Genomic DNA, 27197 nt, shown 5'->3' with positions numbered 1-27197 from the left:
GAAGAGCTGTCGGTGTATTCAAAATTTCATAAAAGAGGAGGAAATGAAGTAGAGGTGAAGAGCAGACTCCTGCTGGGAGGCTGCAGGTGCTGATGAGGAGGGTGGAGGAGGAGGAAGAGGAGAGAGAGGTTAGAGGACTGTCGCTAAACCAGTTCTGTGTTTGCGTATGATATGTAGTTAAACTGCCTCCCAAAATGGTGAAAATGTAGCTGCTTTACACGCTTGTTGACCAGGAAGTTGAATACATTCATATTTTGCACAAAGACCGACAAACTGTGACATTTGCAGGCTTTGGTTCTCGTGTAAGCGAGTAGATGGGTAGAATGTGTGTTGAACTGCATGTTTTTGCTCCTCCAGTGTACACGGCCCACCGTCTCAGAGCAGAGAAAGTTGCTGAATCTTACATGATTTAAAACTGAATTTTTAATCAGTCATTTTCATCATTTACTTTACAGGAACTCTAACCTTGATTTGTTCTCATGGCTCGATGTCTCGTACATTTAAACAGCTCACATGCCAACGCATGAATCTTTTTGACTTAACGCCTGTCTTGCCTTTTCTCTCCTCCTTTATCTCCTTCTGTCTTTGGTCTTTATTTATAGGCCAAACTACAACAGACCCACCTTGGTCTCTGTACTGTACATTTTCTCCACCATGTCGTGTGCATGCTCCCTCTTTAGTTATCAGGTTAATACTTTCAAAATGTGCTTCAACAAAGTCATAATTGGCTGTCGTGGTGACTAAATAATGGGCTGATGGAATTTTAGACCGGGTCCGTTTCCATTCATCGTTCCATTCAAAATGCCTTGATTTTTTTTGTCAGCTGGGATTCTTTATAGAGCAAGAGCCTCAAAATCTCTACAGTCACCGTTAAACGAGTCAAGACCTTTGAGCTTATTTGATAGTGTGAAGCTGATTCTGTTACACAGATTCTGTGAGATGTGGAGCTGGAGCTCAGACAATCATTTGGCATCAGTCATTTTATTCTGCCTTCTTTTTTCCCCCCTTTTTTTCAGCTCAGCCGGTACAGATTCAGGTCTTAATAAATAATATATATAAATATGTGTATATATATATATGTGTGTATAGCACTTTTCTAGTCTTGATGACGATGCAAAGCTGCTTTACACGTACCGTCTTTTTGAGCATATCACTATCGACATGGTTTCAGCACAGCCGACAGGAGACAACTCCCTCTACCCCTGAGCCGTGGGCAGAGGGGCTTTTGATCAGTTCTGCACAGAGTTGCATCATGGGGGGAAAAGCATTCAGTCATACAGTTTCAAACACTGACCCACTTTTCACAGGAAATGAGTCCATCAAAACACAGAAATTGCAAACACACTCAGAAAATAAAGGACTGCACATGTATCGTTGCTATGTTCCTATGTTGCAATGTTGCAATGTGCTACTTATTTCCAGCTACACACTATTTTCCTTTTAGTTTCCGTTGCCTTTACTCCCAAACTCGCTTTAGTTTGCACTGGAATGCAAGTTAAAGTGAATGGAAAGTTGACCCGACAGCCTCCAGACAGATGTGCTTCAATCCTGTCGAGGATAAAATTGATTGATGGGGGAGGGGGGGAAGGGGGGGTGGGGGCCGATGTTACAGACGGGGCAGAGTATAAAGTGTCACTGATGGAGTATTGTGTTGAGGAACACACAGATTGGCTCTGGAGGCTGCGATTCACCGCTCGCACTGGAGGCAGAAAGGAAATAAGGGAGATGAAGTAGAGGATAAGACTTTGTACTTACCTCAGGGCCAGAAAAGGAGGAGTGTCTTATCTTGACCCATGTTCCAAAATTGGCCACTGCAGGAAATCTCTCTAGTCTACAGGGGCCCCTATTGGTGTCACGCACTGCCCCTCTCTACAGAAGTGAAGTGAATTAGGTCATTCCCAAATTCAAATAGTAACAGTTTTGTGTCTGTGTGCGACCTCCTTTTATAAGCAGACATATGAATACATATGTGCAGCTGACATGCCTGTGATATACAATTCTGTGGCTGCTCTGTGCCCTTCTTTTTTTTCTTTTCGGATGCTGTCTTTCTGAAGTCTGTCTTCCTCTGGCGATCGGGGCCCACATTCCAGAGCTGGCCATTAATGATGTTGGGGCCAAGACGGGGTCATAGGGGCTCAAATGCTGGGATTGTTCTCCGCGCACAACACGCCTTTTCTCTGCTGGCTGTGCGACGCGCCTCTCCAAAATAGTCCTTCATTCCTCTGAGCAACAAACCGCCGCTCTATCTTGCCCGCATGTGCACAGGAGCACAGGGGTTATTCTGGATCTCACGTATGCACGAGAAAGGAACGGGCGCGTTTATGGATTTGTTGCAGCCCTTTCTTGCCTAACCTGTCGCGTGTTGAAACAAAGGAAGTGATTCCCCGCTGGTTAAACTGAGGCGGTAAGTTCAGCTTCCACTTCTGTGGCACAGTGTGTGCACCACAAGAATTTTGGTTTATAGTTGTTGTTTTTTTTTTTAAAGTTTAAGTGCATCTCTCAAGTTGTTGGGAACAATCCTTGAAGTCGTTTGTGTAGGGAAATGGTAATTATGGTGTTGGAATTGTTTCATTGACCTTGTTTTTGATGATAGGCTTTCAGCTCCGTAAGATTCATGGCCTCGTATGTTTGGGTCCTTCCTGTGTGTCTCCGTCTCCCTGTTTATGTGGTCATTCGCTGGGATATCGTTCCGCGCGGTCGAGTTTGAACTATAAAGTCATTGTCACCTCCTGAACATCTTCCGTGCCTCTTTCTTTCCATTACACGCTGAATAGAATAAATTATTGGCTTTATCTATAAAATGTCCTGAAGTGCTTTTTAAACTTCACAAACAGAAGTTGTTGACTGTCACTTTTTTTTTTTTAAGGAATCCTCTTGGACACAGATTTGTCGTTGCCCTTCAGTCTTTGAAGCTAATAGACTCAAATATCCAGAGCAAATGAAATGAAAGGAAAGGAAATGCCGCAGCAGGCATAGTTGTGTGGTTCACTTGAGGGAATTGTGAAATGAGCAAAGGGAAAGTGCACTTATGGATTTGCACATTGTCAGACTTCACATGAATAGCTGCACCCTTAAACAGCTGAGGGCCGGGGGGTGCCGGTATGAAAAGAGATGTCAAAGTTGCACGTATAGAACTGGACTTGCACGATGCCAAGCTCATTAATCAATGTGCATCAATTAGTCCGGTTTAAGAATTTGCAGACGAGTCACAGTTCAGCCGCCTCTGAACCAGGCCAGCGGTCAGAACTCTGCAGGAAAGTGGTTTTTGCCTGTTAGCTCCAGAGCTGCAGGAGAAGCCTGTGTTCTATCAGAGCGCTAAGCCCCGGAAACCCCAGATCTGTCTTGTGCTGTGTATGTTGAGCGTGCATGTGTGCCTGTGTCCCTCTGCTGCAAGCACTGTCTGCAGTCAACCTCAACTGTGGAAGCAGAGAGGCGGTGTTGCTGTGGAAACCAATAGCAAAATAGGAACAAATTAAGTTGTTTGAGCTGCATGATAATGACGGTGGCTGCAGCCAGAGACGATCATCGTGCCAGAGCTCAGCTCGCCATCGCAGCGAGCCTATAGCAAAAAATATGTTCATGCAGGCGTAAAGCTTTGGGGATTTTCTGTGTGGAGAGTGAGGCTTGTATGCGTGTGTGAGACTTCATTATTCCATCCTTATCACTCCACTACCACTTTGCAGAGTGAGAAGATGCTGACACCCATAACATACGACCACCGTCCTTTCATTTCCTTTCCGAGGGAAACATAACATTACATAGATTATTTATCATAATACTGATTCACCGTGTCGTTCTTTGTCTGTGTGTTGTTTTTTTTTCTCAAGCCAAACTGGTTCATTTACTTCAGTGTGTGTTGTCTGTTTATTGTGAATATGACCTGCACGCACGATGCAGTGCACCACCACCACCACCACCACCGTCCTCGCAAATTCTCCCATTTCTCACCTCACTAACTTTGACTCCACTCTAAACGACGCTGCCATCTGTTGCCACATAACTGCATTTTATGAAATCTTACAGCACATTTGTCAACGTTTGTGTTTGAATCCATTCCCGACAAAACCATGCATTACTGATATTTCTGTTCTGTGAATTGTTAAAGGAGAAAACTTTCCCCGCTTTCATCCATGTCATTATAGTTTTTTAACTTTCCTTTTTTTTTTTAATCAAATGTTGGACTGTCTGTCCCTTTTATTATATCATCCCTCCCTCTTTTTTCTCTCCCTCTAGTCTTGTGAACAGTCAGATGATGAGCAATCTGAGGACTCTGTGAAGTTCAAACGGCTCCATAAACTGGTCAACTCGACGCGCCGGGTCAGGAAAAAACTCATCAAGGTGGAAGAGGGCAAGAGCATGGCTCTGAAGGTTTGCAACCCCTCATTTGTCAATTCCTTTGATTGTCCTACACTTTGACAAACCTTAGATCACATTTTATTTACACCAGTCAGTTGACGTTCATGTGTTGTTCACGCATTTCTGTTGTTTTCCATCCGAGGGCTCTGTGTATAACAGCGGTGTTAGAAGGATGTTTTTTGTTGATATTTTTTTGTCAACGTAACAAATTCTTTATCATGGGTTTTGCCTGATACTCACACTTAAAGAATGTGTTTTGAAACGTCGGCCTGGCGAGCTGTGGTTTAGGAAAAACCACAGATGGGTCATGGGACTGCATGTAATGTGATGTTTAAATCTAGCTGTGGAACAAACAAGCTGATCTTTCTGTCTTGTTTAGATTTTCTGAATCTGGAAGGACCTCCCACTTGTGAGGACAACACAGCTCTGTACACTGGGGTCCTAAAGAAACCCCCTTTGCCCCAGGAGGTTTCTCTGCCCTCCCTCGCCCAGGATCAGCTCTCTCTCGACGGAGACACAGACAGTCTGACGACCTCCCCTTCCTCCAGCAGCTTAGACACCTGGTCTGGTCACAAGCTGGTCAAAAGCTTCAGTAAATCTTCCAGCACCCACGGTCTCATACGCCCCCCCAGGAGAACCCCGGTCGGCTCTGGGGTCCTGGGAGGTTCCGTCTCTGGTGTCGGCGGTAGCGGCTCTTCCTTCTCAGAGTTGGATGGCTGTGGATTGGATGACGAGGGGAAACAGTCGCGCTCCACAACTGACGCCGAAATGCGGAAGGCCTTGAGCTCCATCTCCCACGGGGTAAGTAACAATGAGGCCCTCTACGCCTATTACGGCCTGACTAAACCTCGTCCCAAACCCCATTCCCAATCTCGCCTCCTGATCTCTCTGGATGACGGTCCACAAAGCAGCCCCAAACACCAACCTGCCAACCGCCACCATGGCAGCTGGACACACCGGAAACCCGACCCCAACTACGCTTACTCCACCAAGCACCTACTTTACCAGCGCTCACGCAACGCAAAGGCGCCCGTCTCCCCACTGTCTGTCACCCCCTCCTCCCCCGCACGCTGTGATGTAGCCAAATCAAAGGGTTTCGGAAGTGGCGGAGGAGGCTGGGTGTTCCCCTCCCGCAGGCTGCGTGGTCGAACAGCAGTCAGCGAGCTGAACATCACCTATGTGGTGGAGCGGAGCCTGTACGGTCACCTGAACTGGGCCCAGCTGGTCCGCCCAGTCACCCTCAGCCGCGCCGAGCGCTGTTGTCTTTTGGAGGAGGACCGTGAGGCGGACAGGAAGTGGGCGGCCAGCGTAGACCGCTGCACCAAGCGTGTGCTCTTGCGCATCCAGCAGAAGTCTGTGAGTTTGGACCGTGAGGTTTAAGTCGACCGCCTCGTGTAAGCAGGACTCTGTGTACTTCAACGTTGCAGAATAGCTCGGATGTCACACCGGGAGGTCTCGCAGATACACACGACACGTCACACGACTTAGAAGAAGATAGAATTCTGTATTAGAGTGATGCAGCTGCAGACGTCAAGAATATGTCACAGACCTAACAGGCCTTAGAGGAACGCCTTCTTCTCTGACCTTTAAGTTAATGCCTTTTGGCTCTAGCCTTTTTTATTTCACTTGAGATATTAAGTTACAGCAGAGGCTTCATAAGTGCTTTTTATGAATGTCAGATCCCCCGATGACCACGTGCACTCGCACACTCTGATCCCAGTGGGCAGAGAAGATATTAAGACAAGCCCGGAGCAGCTCATCCTTAGAGGTGCACAACGCATGGTCTCTGAGATTCAAGGAATAGCCTTAATAAGTTAGCTTCAGTGACTGAAGTCTCCTTTTCAAATTAAAAATTGATCTTAAAAGGCCGAGCATAGCAATGTAAAGTGAGAGAAAGAGAAAAAACTATGGAAAGTTAACAAACACTGACGTTGGTTTGGTATTATTGGAAGAATCTCACCTGATTCCCACAGTTAACCTGTGTTTATTTATTAATACAGATGGTGACAAACACTCTAGATGGGAGTTACTATAGAGGAGCTATCCTGCAGCTTTGAGAGTACCTGAATCCTGTCGTGTGCTGGTGAAATCACTGGAGGTCGTTCTCATCCAAAAAAAAACAACTTCCGAATCCACTTTTTCTGTTGTTGCTTTTCGTGTTTTTCTGTTTTTTGGGCCCGTGCCTTTATAATTGCAGATGTGATCTCTCTCTCTTTTTTTCTTTCTTTCCTTATAATTATCTCTTTCCGAAAGACATTTTTTTTCCCGGATGCATGTCCATTCCATCAAACATCGCCATCGCATTCAGAGTTCTGTTTTTTTGGACGCCTCTTCAAACATGTCTGTTCTCCAAACTGTGCTTTTCCTGGGGAGTTGTGATGTGGACTGCAGCTGTGGACGTCTAATATCGACACCGTCTTTAAATGTGCAAGTTCTTCTTACATGGACATCCTTCATCCAGGGTTGGTGGGAGTTAATTTGAGCGCTTACAAAGGTCTGGAAGCCAAGGAGACGTGCCCTCCCCATTTTTTTTTTTTGCAGATGCTGTATATGCATGTCTGTGTCTACATGTGTGTCAGTGACATACCACAGAGCTTGGGATGGATTCAAAAAGCCTGTCTAGTGATAACATCCTGGACTTTTTTTCATGTCATAGTCCCTTGTTGCGTCTACCCTCTTATGTCACTGTCAAAAAAAATAAAACACAATCTACACACATCCCACCCTGTCCTCTCAGCAGAAACAAATTGCTCTCTTTTTTTAGAATATCTCTGATGAGAATAACACATTGTAGGCGCTAAGCAACCAGCCTATATAGTGTGCATGTTTGCTTAATAAGCCCCGCTTTGCATTTCTCATAATTAACCACAGAACGATTTCCAGCGGGGTAATTGCAGTGGACATACTGTGAGAGTTTGCCACATCAAGTCAGGTTAATTTAGTCCCGCCGCATCTTTTCTGCAGGATCCAAGTTTGAACTGTGAGCTCTCCACGCTCAATATATAGCAGCTCGTTTTCCCTAGGACCATGCAGTAATTTAACAACTTTTCAAAGAGGAGCTCATATAACAGTTTGTGTTACATCATGTCTGTCGGCTGTCCCCGGTCCCGTGCGACGTCATAGTTACACACAACCCATATGCGCATACTCATAAATCAAAGTGCTGCACGTGCAACGCCAAGCATGAATCATTGTGAGTTGACCCTCGGTGGGTGTGGATGTGGGGGGTGGGGATTTGCTTTAACGTGACCTTCTGGGTGTCACTCATGTGATTGTGTTTTGGCTCCTCCCCCCCCACAGAGAACGTGCAGCTTCGGAGGCTTCGACCTGTCCAACCGGTCACTCCATGTGGTCAACACAGGCTCCGAGGGCAATGTAAGCGCTGGCAGCTTGTACAATTAGAAGAGGCCGCGAGGAGCATGAGCTGAACTTTCAAGTCCCACTAAATCACCGCATCTCTTCTGTTTTCTCCCGTGTCTCTGTGATCCCCCTGCCCTTTGTCTTCCCCTCTTCCATCTCTGATGATTCCTCCTCCTTCCTCACTCTCTCTTCATCTCCCCCCCCGCCTCCCTCCCTGCCTTTATCTTGTTTCTTCACATAACAGAATAAAGAGCAGGAGGCCATTTACAGAGAAGTGGTCAAATCCCCCACTACGTCTCGGATCTCACTGGGCAAGAAGGTCAAGTCGGTGAAGGAAACGATGAGGAAACGCATGTCGAAGAAGTACAGCAGCTCCCTGTCTGAGCAGGTTAGACATAAACACCCGCGGACACACACGGATGTATACTTTTGTAGGCTTTATTTTTTCGAGGAAGTTCAGCTCAGTTTAAACATGTCATAGTTTCCCAGTGGTTTTCTACCATACCATAGCTTTGTTTAACAGTAGCTGACACATAAATGATCCCACAATCCACACGTTACGTTAAAGCCGCGAAAAACAAAAGGAGCCAGGTGCAGCCGCGAAGGAACAAAAGCTTCCCGTGTTCTGCAAACACTTAGAGGAAGTTCTGCAGCGTTCGTGGCCACATTTGCTGTCCACAGGCTGCGAGTGGGCGAGAGTATTTGTGTTAGTTACAGAATAAACACAGAGGACTAAAAACATACATTTGGATTCCTCTCGCTCTCTCTCGCTCTCTCGCTCTCTCTCGCTCTCTCTCGCTCTCTCGCTCTCTCTTGGCTGAGCTCTGACTTGGCTCAGAGTGCCGGGGTGGGGCGGGCGCTTCATGCTGAGCTCATGTAAATGATGCAAGTGTCCCCCGAGGCTTGTTCTTAGGAAATGAAGACTCTCTAAGTGTGAGTGTATCATCTACTCTGGCCTGAGGTTTTCTGGGCATCCACTGGTTAAACGAGTGATCTGTCCAGCCTTGACGCTTGATGTCACATGTGTCCATCGTGGCGGTCAGCAACACGCTGACCCACATATCCTGACATGAGTCACGGAGCCTTTCACTGAGGGAGAGCAAATAAAAATTGATTTGTCATCATGTCTCAACAGCGGTCATTTTACAGTCCACAATGCCACCTAGTGGATAAGTGAAACAAATAAAACATGTATAGTAGATTTTAATGTGATATGTTTATGTACAGACTTTTTTTTTTTTTCTAACTTGAAAGGAGATCTGGAAACGTTCAACCCAAAACTAAAGCTTCAAATGAAGTGTTATTTATTTTTGTTTTCTTTTATGCAAAGTGATCCAGTGGTGCACTGTTTTACAGAGCAGATCAAACGGTGCCAGTGTCACCATATGAAGTCAGTCGTTCCACAAGGACATTAGACATTAAGGGACGTAGTCTGAATGTATACATATGGGATGTCAATTATGGTTTGGTGTAAGAGGAAGTAAGAAAGAGCTTTTTTATTACGAATGACTTCATTGGTCGGTGCAGCTGGATCGCCACATAAAGGAAATGTTAACTTAATACAAATACTTCCCGGGTACAGAAGAAAACCGCAGGCCAAAGCAAAGCATGTTTTTCATCTTTATATGATGATATTATTATTGTTTTAACAGACTAAACAAATATAATCTGTCAGAGAAAAGTTAGGAAGGTGTCCAGAAATAATAATAATAATGACGATGAAGATGATGATCAAAAGCTGAGACTTAGTTTTACATGTGTGCGTCTGTTTTGGACATCAATAAACCCCCCCCCCCCCCGTCACTCCTGCCTTCATTTTTTCCACCATGTCCTCGTGTGATTTCCAACGTTCTGTGTTTCCCCCACATGTGAACTTCTAAATCACACTCATCTCTGTACACGTCCCCTCGGTCTGCTCCCTGTAGTCTTTCATGAGCCAGCCGCATAACACCGACCATCCTCTCATTTTTGTCTTTCAGTCCAGTCCAGATGGAGCCCCCGGTTCCCCTCAGTCCCCTCAGCCCGACACCGACTCTCTGGAGAAGCCGAAGCTTAAGGCCGGAGGCTCAGTGGAAAGTCTGCGCAGTTCACTCAGCGGACAGAGTTCAATGAGTAAGAGCTTTCTGAGAAGGCATACTTGGGTTTTTTTTTTGTTGTTGATAATATATCAAACATCTCTTAATCTTTATTTTAACGCATAATTAACCAGCACAGAATTAACACTGCACTTCAGCCATGTAGGTCAAGGTTGTTTATTCATCGCCGTGCTTGTGTTAAAGGTGTTGTTGACACTTTTTTAATAATATAAGATAAATTCCTCCTTTCGTGAAAGCTCTGCCACGTGTTGCGATCCTAAAGTGTGTTCGATCTCTGAAGGTCAACTTCTCTAATTACATCATCTGATTTACTTGAGCCCCATGTTTCCATCGCCCCTGAGTGAACTCAAACACTTGGCCGACTCGCAGTGATTCGGAGCCGTAGAACACCCACACAAACATGCAAGCAGACAGGCAAACACACGGTAATGATTAGGTAGGAAGCCGTGCCCCTCCGATTTCCACACGTCGACGCGCTCTCGGCAGCCTTCCCTTCAGACTTTTAAACGTGCTGCAGATATGCCGCTTTTTTCTGGATCTGTAACTGAAGAACTCTTTAGTTTTTAGTATTTATTACACATTAAACAGTAATAGAGCTGAATCAATTAATCTTTTAATGATTAAAACAAGATTTCCGATTGTTTAAGCTTCCTAAATGTGAACATTTACTTCATTTATTTGCTCTGAATAACAAAGAAATCATTAAAAGTGAATTATTTTGGTTTGTGGACAAAACAAGACATTTGAGAACATCATCATTTCCAGGTTTGACAAACACCGATCAACATTTTTAAGGTGTTCTGATATTTTATGGACCGAACGATTAATCGAGAAAATAATCGGCAGATTAATGGATTATGTGAATAATCGTTAGTTGCAGCTCTAAACGGTAACAATAAGAGATATTTTGGAGAAAAATGACATAAGAAAGTGATACATTGATCTATACATCATTTTGATGTACAGTCAGCCATTTCCTGAGCATATATTAACGCTTCCTGGTGTGTTTTTGTGTGCAGGTGGTCAGACGGTAAGCACCACCGACTCATCGGCCAGCAACAGAGAAAGTGTGAAGTCGGAGGACGGCGACGACGAGGAGCCGGCGTACAGGGGACCGTTCTGTGGTCGCGCCAGAGTCCACACTGATTTTACACCCAGCCCGTACGACACAGACTCCCTCAAACTGAAGGTACGGCACACTGTCCTTCATCCTTCATCCTTCATCCAGGTGTTCGTTAAAAAAACACTCTATATGAATCATTCGGTTTTGACCGGCGTCTTTTTTTCTCGTGTGATCCTCCAGCGTGGCGATGTGATCGACATCATCAGTAAACCGCCTATGGGAACGTGGATGGGCCTGCTCAACAACAAGGTGGGCACCTTCAAGTTCATCTATGTGGATGTGCTGAGTGAAGAGGAGGAGAAACCTAAACGGCCCGTGAGGAGGAGGAGGAAGGGCCGACAACCCAAGCCCACCTCAGTGGAGGAGCTGCTGGATCGCATCAACCTCAAGGTAGAGGAATACGTTATACGTTATATTTTAGTCTTAAGTGTAAAGTCGAATGGATTTACACCGGGAAAAATCTAATCTTAAAAAAACCAAAGTGTGATATTGTGAAATATTGAAGCGGAGATAAACATAGTGCAGGTTATTAAAGGCTGCAGGGCTTTGGATGCTTGAACTGACACTGATGTAATAACATGAACCCCCACGTGTCACAACCACACCCAATCAAATAACACCTCTTTCATCAAAATGTGCACAAAGACAGAGACAGAGAGACACTTTTATCTCGGGGCAGCCTGATGACCAAGTCTCAATTTCAACATAATTGCCACTCGGTCGGTTTTCTGAACTGTCAGTGTGGGACTTAAAAGGACTTTAGAACAATCACGTCGTCCCTTATCCACCATCACATCCCTAGAGTGGACGAATAACACTGTGACATGTACAGAACTTTAGTTTTGAGTTTGTGGGAAATATGTTCATTATCCTATCACATGTTTTATGACTTTATTGCGTTGTGGTTTACAGAAAAGAAAAGAAAAAAGAGTGAAATTCCACTCTTTTATTTGAGATAAGTGATTTTGTCAAGCATCATTTGTGTTTGACTATTTCCCTTGTTTGTTTCAGAAGTGTTTTTTTACTTTCCTGAGTTAGAGGTGGCAAGTAACAAGTTATACAAGTAAACATCTGCCTAAATGAAACAAACATCATTTCACAAACAAAGACCAGGTGTGAGGTATCAGATAAAAAACAATCTAGAACTAAGAGTAAACGCTGCAGAGCGTTTCACAGTAAAGGACCTTAAACAATTAGCTCATGCTTTATGAGGGTTTTTCTGTGAGTTACGTGTTTAGGGGAAACCTTTTGCAGAAGTAAACGCTTGTCTTGCTTATGTTCTGCTCTTTTGTCCATGCTCATAATCCCCATAAATCTATATGAGGAATGATTCAGCTGGCACACAGCAGAGGAGAATGAATATGGCTGTAGATGCTACATAACCTTTGGTTAAACTGGAAAGCCAGATGATTTGAGACTCGCATCAACAGCGTCTGTGTGGAACCGCAAAGTGTAAATCTCCACGTCCCTTTAAGTCTTGGCCCGGTGGACTGTCTCCCAAATAGTCTTTGGTTTTCAGAGACATTGTTTCTATTCCACGACTGAAAGGGACAAAAAGGAAAAAAGAAAAGACACTGTGAGTGAGGAGACACACACGGCTGCCCGTGTTTGTGTCAGTTGGTGGTCCCTTTGTTTAGTCTTGCATCATTCGGCAGAAATAGAACGGAGACACACAAGCTTTTCCTCTTTTGAACCTCCACCGTCGTAATTGACGGCCTCGCTGGGGACGCACAGTCGACGCATTTGTCCACAGTGTGTGTCGGTCACATGGACGAAGAGCCCAGCGATATCTCAAAGTGGGACGCGGTTACAGGAAAAGCGAATAATGCTGAGTGTGCACTCACACAAGATTTAGATTTAAACGGTCTCTCTCTCTCTGCCCTCACGGGTTCGAGCGACGATCTTTGATGTGTCATTGTGTTATTGTATAAAACCAGTCGCATGTGGTCGCGGAGTATTTTCGGCGCACTCGTCTCCCTCTCCAGTTCTCCGCGTTCCCACGTGACTTTGGCGGGTTTTTCCCTTCGTGTTCGCCGTCTCGGTCGGGGCGACACTAGCTTTAGAGCGGAGCCACACAATCCGCGCTCGTACTTGATGTTCACAGCTGACTCACTGATGTCAGTACGACACGGTTTTATATGTCTGTTGACAAACACTGTGCTGTATTATAAAGTGTGCTGACAGCTGAGGCCGCTGTAACCGAATTAGCCACATCCGGACATGATTACATGCTATCTAAAAATCTGAATAGTAGTTTGGATTGGACTCATCAGGGGGTTTTAAAGTACACCAAGTGGATCCTGTGAGCAGTTTTTCCTCCATACTATTACCTCCATGTTTGTACCTAATGTATTTTGTGTGTGTTTGGTGTCACTGGTCCCATGACTCCAATCCAAAGTGTATTTTTGTTGAGTCTAGTGTGTGTGTGTGTTTGTTTTCTTCTTCACACACCCTCAATCTCAGCCCCCTGCAAATGGAACTGAAAACTCAGGCTTGACATCAGTATTTGTGTCATCTAGGAGCACATGCCCACTTTCCTGTTCAACGGCTACGAGGACCTGGACACGTTCAAGCTGCTCGAGGAGGAGGACCTGGATGAGCTGAACATCAAAGATCCCCAGCACCGAGCCGTGCTGCTCACCGCTGTAGAGCTGCTGCAAGAGTACGACAGTAAGTACTGTGTCGCGTGGACCGTGTGTTTCGGATAGACGTGGGAGAACGCGCTCAACCTTTCTCAAACTCACTCAAATGCAGATACCATCTTAACATTTCAATAGTTTTTTTTCCAGGTCAGCTTCTGAGAATCGCCTCAAGAAAGTTTTAAGTAAACAAGTTTTAACTCCAGGCAAACCACCTCACCTCGTGACCTTTTTCTGTTTCTCTGTATCTTCAGGCAGCAGCGATCCGGAGCGCAGCGGCCTGTCGGGCTCCCAAGAGAAGCTGCTGTCTGAGGGCCGAGGCCTGGTGGGAGACTCCCCACGCGACTCCGGCTGTTACGAGAGCAATGAGAACCTGGAGAATGGTAATGATGGCTTCGCATAGTCTCGACCACTGGGAATTAGCGTAGCTAAGGCCTAGCACAGTCCTAGTGCCGCCATGACTCCTTCGCCTTCTGCCTTCTCCTCGGCTTCCACCTCCTCTCCATCCTTTGCCGTGCTTCTCTGTTTTAACACTCTGTCCATCTCATGCCTCTGGACCAGCATCTACCAAGCAATCACCTCCTTCTGTCACACCCGCCCGCCCTTAAACCCTCACCTTTGCACACCTTTACCCCCTCTTGTTTGGGTGCTGCAGAGAAATTCATGAACTATTCTTTCACTCCACTTTCTTCACCACTATTTCCATTCTTTAGGGATTGTGTATCATCAGCACCAAAGTCCACCTGTAACTGAAAGGGAGCCAGGCCCCAGAGCATTAAGCCTAGTCCGCCCCACGTTGCTGGGAGAGCAGAGGGGGGGAGGAACTGTTCTGATGAGAACACACTCACTGCCCTGTCATGGACTCACTTTTCCCAGCTCAAGGCCAACTCAAGGATACCAGGAAGATGAGAACGGGCTGAGAGAGTATTTTTGTTAAGTGTTTTTAATGTATGAAAGGAAGCGTGCAAAGCAGCATGTCAAAATGCCTGATTATTTGCAATTAAGATTCTTTAAGGGGTTGGGTTTTTTGTTGTTGCAGCCATTTAAATCTGCCATTTAAATCTCTGCTCAAGACGTCACTTTCCCTGATGCACGAAAACATCAAACAGTATGTGCCTAAAAAAAAGATGTGGATAAAAAAAATATTTTTTAAATTGCAGTGCATAGATTTATCGAGTTATTATATGTGAGATTATGTTTAGTTTAGTTTTTTTTTTTTAGGTTAGTCCATCTCTCTTCATAAAACTCTAAGCTTTCCTCTCCACTACAGATCATTCTTTTTAACAGCTCTATCACTCATAAATCACTGCTTTGACAAAAAAAATTCTTCCTATATCTGTCGGGATCCAGGGTTAGATCCTGGATTTCCTCTTTGTGTGTGTGTGTGTGTGTGTGTATTATTCAGGTTAAACATTAAAGTGTGCAATCTGCCACAATAGAGATTTAAGTTGTGGAATAAAAACCACTTCTTTAAAAGACTCTGGTGCTGCTTGCTTGATTTTTATGTTTCGCCTTTTTTCTCTCTTCTTTTTTTTGGTTTTTTACACTCTCTGTTTCCTTCCATTAAACCACTAAACACTGTTCACAAACCAGTAGCATAACATTTAGCAAACATTCTGCATTTCCTCTCACTCGGTCAGGGATCCACAGTGCATCTGCAAACAGAATAGCCAAAAAAAGAGTAAGTAAGAGTTGCTCTGTGGAGCCCTGAACGTACACGCTCTCTTCAACATACATGGACTTTCCCGTATGTTTGATTTCTTCCTCGTGTCGTGACACGATTTCTGTAATCTTTCTGCTTTCACTCACACACACACACACACACACAGTGTACTGATGTATGAGGAACTTGTTTTTGAAAAATCTTTAACCAGCTTCACGAGTAGTATTTTTTATAATTTTAAAGAATATTTCACGGAACGGGCAGCGGACCTCGTTCACGGTCTAAAAATGAACGTTGTAATTTGAGTAAATTTAGCATCGCCTTGAAACCGTCGTATGATTCAGTTTAATATAATCTCATAAATGACTGTAGCAAAAGTACCAAAATGATGAACTGGTCGCATTTTTGGGAGAAAAAAAAAATTCTCGACTCTCATCTTGAACTTCTTTCCGTCGTTCAACCGTTTAAAGTGTTTGGCAAACCACGCTATGTGGCACCCGCCCATCTCATCTCTCCACTTTTGCTCTCCCAGTCAAAAGAGAGATGGTAAGTGATTCCAATGTTTCTGAAATATCCCATCTGGATCTTTTTTTAATTATTATTATTGCGGATTAGGATTGTAAACATTTCTCTTGCTTGTGGTTTAAAGATAAGCCTTAAACAATAAGAATGTCATATTTACATATATCAGCGGGTATTTGTTTTTAAATGACGTGCCTTTGGCTGATTTATTATTAACACCAAATCCCAACATATAATATAACAAGGCACTTGACAGTGGAAGGCCGAGACCTTTAGCTGAAGTGTAATAATATTTTCATGATAGCCTTTAATGCTTCTAATATGTTCTAAATGTCATAGATGTTTTTCACCAGTAAAGAATCACATTGCCCAAAGGAAGAAGCCATCATAAAAACACATAAAGTCAGACATTGGGGATGAAAGGCAGTTAAATGAAGAATCACTGACCCATGTGCAATCTATAAATATGAATTAGATTTTATTATTATTAGCGAGTGCTATACTGTAGGCAGCTGAAGAAAGAGAATGTCTCAAACGAAGTGGAAACAGCTTTCTCTTTTTAAGAGTGAGGAAACGGTGAACACCAGGTTGAGAACGAGTCTTTTTCTTTTGCAGGTAAGAGCAGGAAAACGTCCCGTTCCAGTCGTTCCTCGGCAGGACTGCAGTCTCCAGACTACCCCACTCTGCCCATGACCCTGTCGACGGAAGCCCTGCAGCAGAACAACAAGAACCAGCGCACAAAGTTCCCCAAAAGCTTCTTCATCAAACCCTCTCTTAAGGGCTTCAACCTGCTGGGGCTGCGTAAAGCCCAAAAACAGTCTCCCATCCCAGCCAGCCGCAGCTGTGAGGACCTGGACGGACCCCCGGAGACCACCGCACCCTGGAAACGCTCCCACTCCCTGGGCGACCTGCACTGGGAGCAGACTTACGAGCAGAACAAGGATCTGGATGTGGAGGTGAAACTCGCCAAGGAAGGATCCATCTCCAAGGTCTGCAGAGATGAGGGTTCTCCAGCTCAGAACGGGACTCCGACATTGAGCCCTAAAGTGAGATCTGAGAGACCGCCCATACCCTCGCAGCTGACTCTCCGCCCTGCCTTATCTCCACCCCAGTCCCCCATCCACCCACCGCCTGTCTCCAGTTCTTCTCCAAGTCCCCCTGAGTCCAGTGGGGAGAGGGTCACTCGGACTCACCCTAAAAAGCCTCCAGTCCCTCCCCCCGTCCCTGCCAAAAAGTCTCGAGAAAGGTTGGCCAACGGCCTGCGTAACTCCCCTCTCTCCCTGCCCCCCTCGCCGTCTCCGACTCCCTCGCCTACTCACTCCTTCACCCGCTCTCACCCCAGCAGCCCCATAATCCGAAGCAGCAGCAGCAGCCCCGGCGCTCCCGCTCTCCCCGCCAAGACCCCGAGCACCCCCGCCAGCCCCTGTGCCACCTCATCAGCCTCATCCATGGGCGAGGAGCCGCCGGTCCAGCCTCCGTGGCTCGCAGATCTCGGGGGAAAGGTGGCCATTTCCAGAAAGGCTTCCCACAGCAAGATGAGCTGTGACCTGCTCACCCTGCTGGAACAACGGCTGGAGGCTGAAGGCATTGATCTCACGGAGGAGCCCTACTCTGACAAGGTCAGTGTGATTCATCACAGAAAAATGTCCACATTTCACACGGGGGTGATGCTAACAATCTGGTATTGTTTTCAAAGTACATCGAGCTTGGTTTCCTCGGTATTTTATCTTTGTGCACATTTTTTTACACTTTTATAAGAGCTCCTGAGGTGAAAGTGGGTTCAACTTGAGGCTGCATTTGTTTTTAATAACATGCCTAACTTAACTCAGTCATAATTTCACTCCGGCTTGGACCCAAATCGCTGTGTTTAGGCCAAAAGCATCAGCTTTGCTTTGGATTTCATTTAGTGTTTAAAAAAAGTCTATTCGCATATGTCTTTTTTTTTTCATGTTATGGCATTTATTTGTGTGTGTGTGTGTGTGTGTGTGTGTGTGTGTGTGTGTGTGTGTGTGCACTATAATAAATACACTGCCTGGAGCTGAGTGGGAGACTGTGGGTTGAGTCCCACTATGATGCGGTTGAGACTGTTAAGTTTACGGGGGCTGGATCTCACTGAAGGCAGACGGGGTTATAAAAGTCCTCTGCCACTCACCAGACCCCAGACTGGGCCCCATTAACATGGCAGAAAACAACACACACACACACACACACACACACACACACACACACACACAGAGGAAGGGATGAGGTGAGAAATCCTCGCAGACCACAGGACCAGCCCTGCTGGACTCCTATTAGTCGTGAGTGGAGTGGCAGTGAGACCTGAGAGGCTGCTGGAGAAGCAACGTGTTGCCTGAAGGGATAAAAGGAGACTATAGTAACCTATTCAACTAGAGATTAAAACTTTAGACTAAAAGATTCAAATGATAAATATTGAACGTGTTGTCTCCCCTCTCTCTTCTCCCTGAGACTTAACGGGGAATTCTGGTGTTTTTAAACGTGTGGGTGTGTACGTGAATCGTACTTACAAAAACTTCATAGTTGGTCCAGTAGATCGCCTCGGGCGGCAAAAGTGCCATTCTGAGTTATATTGATTAAAAAAAAGTGCTTGTTTTCGACTCAGGTTGTTATCTCTAGTCTCCTCCCCTGATGCTAGTAAAAATCCGCTCACGCTCTCGCAGCATTCGCACCCGCGTACACGTTGCCCCGTCTCTAAAATTGGTACGGACAATTAGGCTTTCTCCGAATATTCAGTGGGGACACATCCACACGCAAACCTACAGCCTTGGAGCGGGAGAGTGAGAGTGAGTGAGTGGATTTTACCTGCATCAGTGAACCCACTATAGACATAGGGCCAAAAATGGCAAAAATGAGCAGAATTCCCCTTTAAGTTAGAGGATCTAATCACACATGAACCAAAACATGAGGAAAATGTTTAGAAACTGCTAATTATACCATGCAAATGATTTAAAGCACCTATTCATCCTTTAGAAGACCCCCCACAGACACACACACAGTTTTCTACCTTACTTTATCCCTCACATTTTTGCTTCCTGTTTCCTGTGAGAATAAGAAGAAGTGCCTCACACTTGTAGTGCATCAGAATGTCTTCTTTAAAACATGAGAGTACAGCGTGTGGTTGAATTGTAAAGTGACTCTTGCGTGGCCATCTCTCGGCACTGTCTTCCCACAGCACGGTCGGTGTGGGATTCCCCAGCCGCTGGTGCAGCGTTACTCTGAAGACTTGGAGCAGCCGGTCAAAGACGTGGCCTCCACCCTGGACCAGCTCCGAGTCAAAGAGCTCCGCAAACAACACCGCATGGCTGTAAGGCGACAACACTCACGTTTGCTTCGCTGTCGTTGTTGTTGGATCTTTACATTACAGTACAGTAACAATATGCTAATAGTTTTATAGGAGTAAATATTGTGGTAATACCATCTCATTTTTAGATTTATCATTAAGTAAAAGCTTAGTAATAACAGTGAAAAACATGGTTTATTCACTTATTTATGTTTATATTACTTAATAGCATAGTATTACTGTCATATTATCTCCTCATTAATACTAGGTTGTACTAAATTGCACTAGGTATAAGATGGTATTATCATAATATTACCATGTTGTTACTGTGTTGTAATTCAAAGTGTTGAGGTGAATGTTAAGCACAGTCCATGTTTGGAACGCTGGCATGAAAATAGAGCAGTTGTGACATTAATTTCCCTGCACTCAACGCTGGCACCATCATTTCTGAATGAAATATTTAACAACCTGGCGGAATGTGGTGACTTTTTATATGCTGAGTATAGTACACTTCCTAAAATTGACTTCATTTAGTCTATTTTCACTCCTGAACATGACGAATAAAAAAAGGTCAAAGACAATAAACTCTCTATACTCACATCCTCACATTGTACCTAACGCTGCAGTGTCCTCCCTTGTCTCTCAGATTCCCTCCGGAGGTCTGACAGAGATGTGCCGGAAGCCTCTGCCCTCAGGAAACGTCAGCACCGTCGCCGACTGGCTCGTCTCCATCGGCCTGCCCATGTACGCCGCGCCCTTGTCGGCGGCGGGAGTCGACACGCTGAGCCGCGTGGCCTTGTTGACGGAGAGCAGCGTGTGGGAAGCCGGCGTGCGGGACCAGAGACACGCCCGCCGGCTGGTCAGCGAGGCGCGACTGGTCAGCGCACACGGAGCGGTGCAGTCCTAACCGCCGCGTGTGGTTGGATAACAGGTATCGACTCACTGGTCAGTACGCGCTCGTTTAAACACGGTCAGGAGGGGATTAAAGACAAAGGACTGAACCGCAGCACAGTACTTCCTCTTCTCGCACACGTCAAAGACTTGAGTTTGGCGTCTCTTTGTCACTCTGGACTTTCCAAATGTTTACGTCACTGAGGAGTTTCTCTCAACAGCCAAGACAAGATCTCAGATGCCTTTTTAAAAGAAAGAAAAGTGAGACTGTAGACTCTGGGGGACACCCTCGCAAAGTCTTACAATAAAGACTTGGATCTGCCTTTAAAGCAAGATAGCACACTCTTTTGTATGATCTTTTCTTTCCTTTTCTTGTCTTTTTTCCACTCAGAGAAAGACAGTTTATTTCCTGAATATTTCATTCATGTTCCATTTCCATCTCAGCTGGCAAAGCAACGTTATCTGAGGTTTGTTCCCTCGCGCACACACGGCGTCTCATTCCTTCTAGGAGGTTCATTATGATGATGAGGAGGATGATGAGGACTGCTACTAAGGCAACGAGTGAATAACTGGTGGTTTCCGCTACAGCTTCTTCTTCTCTATTCCTTTTCCTGTATTATAGCATAATGAGTATCTTCATTTGAAAACGATTTATATGTTTAAAATTTGGTGTGTTTGCCTTTTTTTTTTTTGAATGTGGACGCCTTTCTGCATTTCTCAGCTCGAAGCGGCTGACATCACACGCCCCTTATATTTCATTATTATATACTGTTATCTCCTGTTCTACTACGACACACAGTATCTGGGATGCACGCGCGGGATGTGGTGGTTGGATTTACTGCAGCTACCATGACAACGTATTCTCTGCGTGTCCAAGGGAGTTTGAATGACGTTGCCTTACATGTTTGAATGTGTGACACACACACACACACACACACACACAAAGATATGGACCGTATGGAACATACTTTTGAGGGATTGTGGCTTTTTTTTTCTTCTTCTTCTTCTTCATGCAAAAGCTCGAGATGATAAATCAGAAAATTACAGACGCACGATGACAAAGTGTGAAAGGATGGTGAACACTAACCCCCCCCACCACCACCCACTACCTCCCAAACCCGCTCAACGCGTTCACTGAACATGTTCTCCATGTAGAGAGTTGTGGGACAGAGAGGAGAGAATAAAAATGTTCCAAAGACGCCGCTGATAACAGCGTTTTATTGGTCTGTCGACACTCTGGTGGTTAAACGCTCGGGAAATTAAGATTCATCGCTGGATAATGAGCTGTCTGGGACTTTTTAAAACAAACGGCACAGTAGCTGTAATTACTTACCTAGTCAGAAAACACAAACGCACCGAGTGTGGGCGGGCGGGGCAGGGTGGGGTGGAGTCAGAGCCGTCGTCATATCAGGTGAAAAGTGACATTAAACAGTTGAAAATCAGGGAAACGTGTGTCTGATCAGTCTCTTACGAAATCCCCAAAAACAACAAAACTGAAAACAACCACAAAGTCTTGTGGCTCCGTCGTTTGCACAATTGCTGCATCACCTTGTAATATTCTTAATTTGTGTTGTTGTTTTTTTCACAGCCAGAGCTGAACCGAAGGTTTACTCCACGGACGTCACGTTTAAATTTGACCGTTCTCGCTAAATTTGCTTCCTTTTTTTCTTTTGTTTTTGTTTTGTTTTGTTTTATTTGCAGTGGGCACTTGATAAATAGATTTTTTTTTTAGTCTGATGCCTTTTCTTCAATCAAGGTGGTTCTCTGGGAAAGTGAGAGCAGGCGGTCACTATTAAAACAAACTAAGTGTTTTGTAAGGAATGAGAAGACTGACACTGTAAATGCACTTTAGAGGGTAAATCTAGCTGTTTTCTAGGTGACATTGGCCACAGTTTGTTCAGTTTGTTGGCAGATATTATCAAGGCTTTCACTTGGTGATGCTGGTATTATTATTATTATTATAATTTAGTCTTGAATTCCCGATTTTAATAACATTTAACAAGTTAACTTGTCCGGGCGACTTACTTCCAGTCTGTTTTTAATTCTTAATTACATATATGAAATGCTCCGCAGACGTTGCACATTCTGTATATGTAATTGATATTTAAATAACTTATTTTTATTTTTTTTTCTGCTTCTTTTTTTTTTTTTTCCCACACCGACTGTAATTAGCTGTACGATAATGAATAGCAATACCTTCCTGCATAATGCATATTGCTTTAGCCAGTGAGGAACATACAGTATGTATTGTAAGATATGTGTACAAATTTATTTTATTTTGGTTTTCATCTACCTAATGATTGTCCATAAAGATTTGCCTGTGTATCGATAAAACAACAAAAGTAATGTCCATAACTATTTGTCGTTCTTAAGTATAATTAAAAAAAAGACTGTTTCTTGCCACACACTGGCTCTCTGGTTTGTTCACACACACGCACACGCACACGCACATGCACACATGCACAGAAACAGGAATGGAAAGATGTAGACATGACCTGTGGCTTATTTTTAGTCGTCTTGGTTAAGTAATTATAGTCTTCCCTGTTTGATAACACCCTAATAATATACAAGGAGTAAAAGTTGAAACCAAAACATGTGATTATTTTCCTTTCTTGTATTATTTTAGCCTTAGTATGGTGTCTAATATTACCTTTAAGTGACAGGGTTTAATCCAAATATAACTGTACCACTAAAGGTTCGGCTGCTATACTACGACGGAGTGTTGGGGCCAAACTGAAGAAACCGTTCGAGGACAAAGGTCATAATATTATGAGAATGAAGTCGCACCTGCGTCAAGATGAGAAACGATTGATTGGGGGGCTTCACAAAGAAGGAAAAGACACAGAATGACTCACACACACTTGGAGGAAATTTGAATCTCTCACTTGGATGTCTTTTGTGAACTGGAGGCGGAGGAAATGAAAGAAATTCCTCTCTTCGGTTTGGCCCTAATACTCCGTCGTACTACACACCTCTGGAATCAGAAGAGAATAAAACTCTTCAGGTCAGCTTGCCTGCCTTTGGCCCGGCTCTTGTCACAGTGCAGCTGTTGTCAATGAAAACATGTTGAGTTTTTGTTTTTATTCCGAACCCAAAAAAAGATCCCAATTTGATCAATTCCCGTGCCGTTGGACGGCATCTGAGAAGCTTTTTTTAAAAACTTGGACGGCTTGAGTCCTGGCCTGTGTTTGGTCTGCGTCTGTTTTTACTGAAAACAGACACTGAAGTGAATAAGCATTTCCTTTTAAGAAGAACAGGAACAATACACACTTGTGTCCTGATTTGCTTGTGGCTGTAGTGGTTGAGGACAAAAAAAAACTAACACACAGTACAAAGATTTTCCTTCATACAAGTGAAATCATTCAATCTGAAATATTTCAGTTTACCACAACGTATTGCCTTTATTCTGTAAAGCGTGTGATTCTAAAGGAACTGAAGTTCAGTTTGTTCCTGTAAAAGTTATTGATATGAGTGAAGTGTGATTTCTGAAGTTTACTTTCGTGTCGGGAAGGAAAAATGCAAGTGTGTGAATTTGCAGCTCTCGGGATCATTTACCACCAAACTTGTTAATGATTCTTTTTCTGCTGGGTTAACTCACTTAATGGATTTTTTTTTATCCAAAGATGGTGAGCTTTAAGCTTTAAGACAGACACAGTGTGTTTCCCATTGTCTCTTATATGACTTCTCTGATCCTGCAGACCTGCTACAGGTGGACGGACACATTATTTACTGAGTGTTTTCTTAGCTGTGTGATACATGTGCCACGTCCTGTAGCGCAGAGTGACCGATTTAGCAGCTAAAGTCTATAACAAACATCTGCTGTGTCGGCACTTTATCTCCGGCCTAAAGCAAAGGGTCTCAAACTCGCAGCCCTGCACTTATTTTGAAATGATTCAATTCAACATTTCATTATATATAAGCCTGTCTAGTGTTTTAATTATACATTTATATTTTGATTTAAGCTTTTTAATTCTGTTTTATTTCTGTCTCTTTTGTTATTTACAGATTCACACAAACACTTTTACTTGCGACGTCGTCCTGAATATTTTGTAATGGCAACATCACGATGGATTATCAAGATATCATTTTCCTTTCTAATCACGTAACCGTTCATTTTTTCTGTTGGACTTGTTTCACTTGACCCGGCCCCCGACTGACCAGACTAGAAGTTCACCGGCCCCCAGGGCATTTTGAGTTTGAGGCCCCTGCTCTAAAGTCGTCTGTACAGGCTGGTCAACATGATGCATCGATGGAATAATGTGATTTTACAGCCCGTGGTCATGTGTTACGATGACATTAAACCCAATGCAGTGAGAGACTATAAACCTATCATACATTTATGAGCAGCACACTGTACTCCACTGTGTTATTTAACCTGTGGAAAAGCACAAGGCAAAGACCCTTAACTTAATGACTCTGTTCCTCTTTATTACCTTTGGCTAGAACCACTGCAGCTCCCCTGACGACCGCGCTGTCACTAGTGAAAGTGGATCGGCCTCTCAGGGGGAGGCGGTCACTAATGGTGGGGTCTGGCTCTGCTGCTAAGAAGATATACGGCGCGGCCTCCTGACAGCTGGCCGGAGGGGAAGGGGAAAGTTTAAACAGCCCACACTTATTGACATAAGGCATTCCCTAGTCCTTAACCCTAAGCTTAACTACCACAACTAAATGCTTCACACACACACACACACACACACCGACCCTCGCGTTATTCTACCTGTAACCGTAGAACAATGAGAACGACGAGCAGTCCGAGCAAAGTGAGAGCAAATACAACTCTTCTTTAATGGGTGACTTTTAAATAGCATTACATCATCAATATTAATGGCCGTATAATAAGGTGGTGCAGTATGTGACGAGGGAGAGGTTTGACTTGATAAATATTTAAATGAACAATTAAAACATTGTTAGACATATGCTGATGCTGTATTTTGGCTTCTTGTGAATTACTGAACAATATTTGTTATTTCATTTGATCTTTTTGGATCATTTATTGTTGTATTATTAATAATAATGATAATAATAATCGATTCAGACTAATAATACAACTGTTTGACATTGTGTTTAATCTTCTGTTCATTCACAGACTTGTGCAGACTGTCTGGCTGTTAACAGTGTCTGCGCTTCTCTTCCAAAACACTGTGTGGCGCTGTTTTACGCGCCGCCATCCAACGAAAAACCTCGTGTGTGTGTGTGAGAGAGAGGTGGAAGTTTTTTCCCCTCTTTCCACGTTCAGTAATCTGACACCCAGAGGGACTGAGAGAGCAGAAGGATGGACTCTTAACTCTGCTGGAAGAACGGAAGGAGCAGTCATCCAAAAAGCTCCAGCGAGAGCAGAGGAGAAGAGAAAACGCTGTGCGCAACAAACAAACCCCGTGGCAGCAGCAGCAGCAGCGGAGGAGAGACAGAGAGACAGAGAGACACAGAGAGACACAGAGAGACAGAGCTGTCTCCAAAGAACAACAAGCTGCTGTTCGCCTCAAATGATCTCAAGGAGACAAGTTTCACTTTCCACGGGCGGATGGGTGACTTTCCACGGCGCTTTGTGAGGAGGAGATGATGAAGAATTTCAGCAGCAGCAACAACCAGACTCCGAACCACGTCCGAGAGCGAGAGCGAGAGCGAAACAACAGAAAGCACAGCTTACTCTCCAGCATACCGCTGCGTTTCTCCCTGCGAGGTTATGGTTTCTGCATGGCTACACTCTTCCTCTTCTGTTTCGGCTCTCTTTTTTACCAGCTGAACGGAGGACCTCCTAAAATCCTGCTGGACATCCGACAATATCTGGGTAAGAAACTTTTTTCTTTCTTTCTTTCTTTTCTTTTCTTTTTTTTTGGTCTGAGCTCGTGCTGACGCGCGTCCTCAAACAGATTCTTTTCCATCTAAGTTGCAGCGAGCGTTGAGAGAGACTTCTTTGAGTGGAAAAGTGTGTTTCAGCGCGTTTTCTTATGAAAGACACTCTGTCCTTCTTTACGCCGAAACGCGTTATCACGTCCTCTCTCGTTAACCAAACCAAAAGCAACATATTACACGCGGAGCTGCAGAAGAATGACACTCTGTTCGCTATAACGCCACCTTCATATTGTTTATTCACAGTTAAATCTATGACATTTAACCCTGAGGAATGCGCTCTCCTCTGCGTCGTCTGACTCTCAGCGCTGACTTGTCGCAGCATGATTGAGATCTATTATGGTAACAGGAGCACAGCAACTGTTGAGCCTGATACTGTATGTGGATGGTGACCGAGTGACTGACTGAGTGAGTGACACCTCGGCTGGTGCGCTCCAGCAGCCACACGGCGCTCATTACGCACGGCTGGCACCGGTGGAACAAGGCGCAATAGTGTTTTAGTCAAGGCTGGATTCATGCTGGTGATTTTTAAGACGCGCAGCCAAGAGAGTTTCTGTGATTGATACAGTAAAGGGGAAAAAAAAAAAGGTTTCCATTTTAAAATATAAGCACTTAAAATGTGTTTTCATTCAAATATGACTGAACACTGTGACGTGACTGTATTACCAACTATACTGGGTGATAACATTCCGAATGTGGTGGTTTTTAATCCGTCTGTGTTGAGTGCAGGTCTTGAGGAAAAGAAGAGTCAGAGGAGGAAGTGTGTGTTTATGTGCTCAGCTGACACTCTGATTTCTCTGTCCACGTGACTGGAACTGCTGCAAGTCGGGGTGCAGCAGCAGCAGCAACAGCAGAAGCTTGTGTATATTTTTTTTGAGTTCCCACCTACTTTCTACACAGGGGTTTTTGAGGTGATAAACTTCTGGAACAGAAAGCGAGTCACTCACCAAGTCAGCCACTAATCTCCTGGGTCACACTGGTTTTCTTGCACTGACACACAAGCACACACACACACACACACACACCACAGATAGTGTCAAGATACTTTGTTTTTGTTTTTGTTCAGAATGCACAGGGAAAACAAAAACAAGTCCAAAGCTGTTTTTCCTGTGTTGGTAACTCTCGGTTCGACGGAACACATGCAGACTTTTGCTCTTAAAATGTCATTTGATTCGATATTCACTGCACATGTTCACTGGGATGAACCTTTGCGGCCTAATGTGAGTTTGCAAATTGTTCCAGTCGGGACTTGTTCATTTTGTAATTTCACAAACCTAATGCACACACAGTCAGACAGCCGCCTGTGAAGTGAAGGCTCTGGAGTTTCCACACACACACACACACACACACAAGTTTAAGATTTCAGCTGATTTTTCACAGACAATCACGGCAGATA

General features: G+C 44.4%; 2 protein-coding genes across 3 annotated transcripts in view; both read left to right on the top strand.

The window, feature by feature from the left end:
* The window catches only part of sash1a (SAM and SH3 domain containing 1a), a 148042-nt gene extending 125686 nt beyond the window's left edge, over positions 1-22356 (top strand). Inside the window, 13 exon segments of the mRNA XM_058612712.1 lie at positions 4234-4351; positions 4354-4368; positions 4736-5712; positions 7657-7731; positions 7961-8104; positions 9696-9828; positions 10832-11001; positions 11116-11325; positions 13455-13605; positions 13829-13957; positions 16375-17378; positions 18953-19084; positions 19707-22356. Coding sequence (XP_058468695.1) covers positions 4234-4351; positions 4354-4368; positions 4736-5712; positions 7657-7731; positions 7961-8104; positions 9696-9828; positions 10832-11001; positions 11116-11325; positions 13455-13605; positions 13829-13957; positions 16375-17378; positions 18953-19084; positions 19707-19967 — 3519 coding nt within the window. The 3' untranslated portion in view covers positions 19968-22356.
* A 2828-nt stretch (positions 22357-25184) lies between these two features.
* Positions 25185-27197, top strand: part of usta (uronyl 2-sulfotransferase a) — a 49576-nt gene continuing 47563 nt past the window's right edge. The window contains exon 1 of one of the 2 annotated variants that reach the window (XM_058614419.1): positions 25185-25739. In XM_058614419.1, coding sequence (XP_058470402.1) covers positions 25508-25739 — 232 coding nt within the window. In that variant the 5' untranslated portion in view covers positions 25185-25507. The remainder of the gene's footprint in view (positions 25740-27197) is intronic. The other variant, XM_058614420.1, reaches the window with a different exon arrangement.

This window comes from Solea solea, chromosome 17, assembly GCF_958295425.1.
Source record: "Solea solea chromosome 17, fSolSol10.1, whole genome shotgun sequence".
Lineage (NCBI taxonomy): Eukaryota > Metazoa > Chordata > Actinopteri > Pleuronectiformes > Soleidae > Solea > Solea solea.
This window is presented reverse-complemented; position numbering and strand designations above follow the sequence as displayed.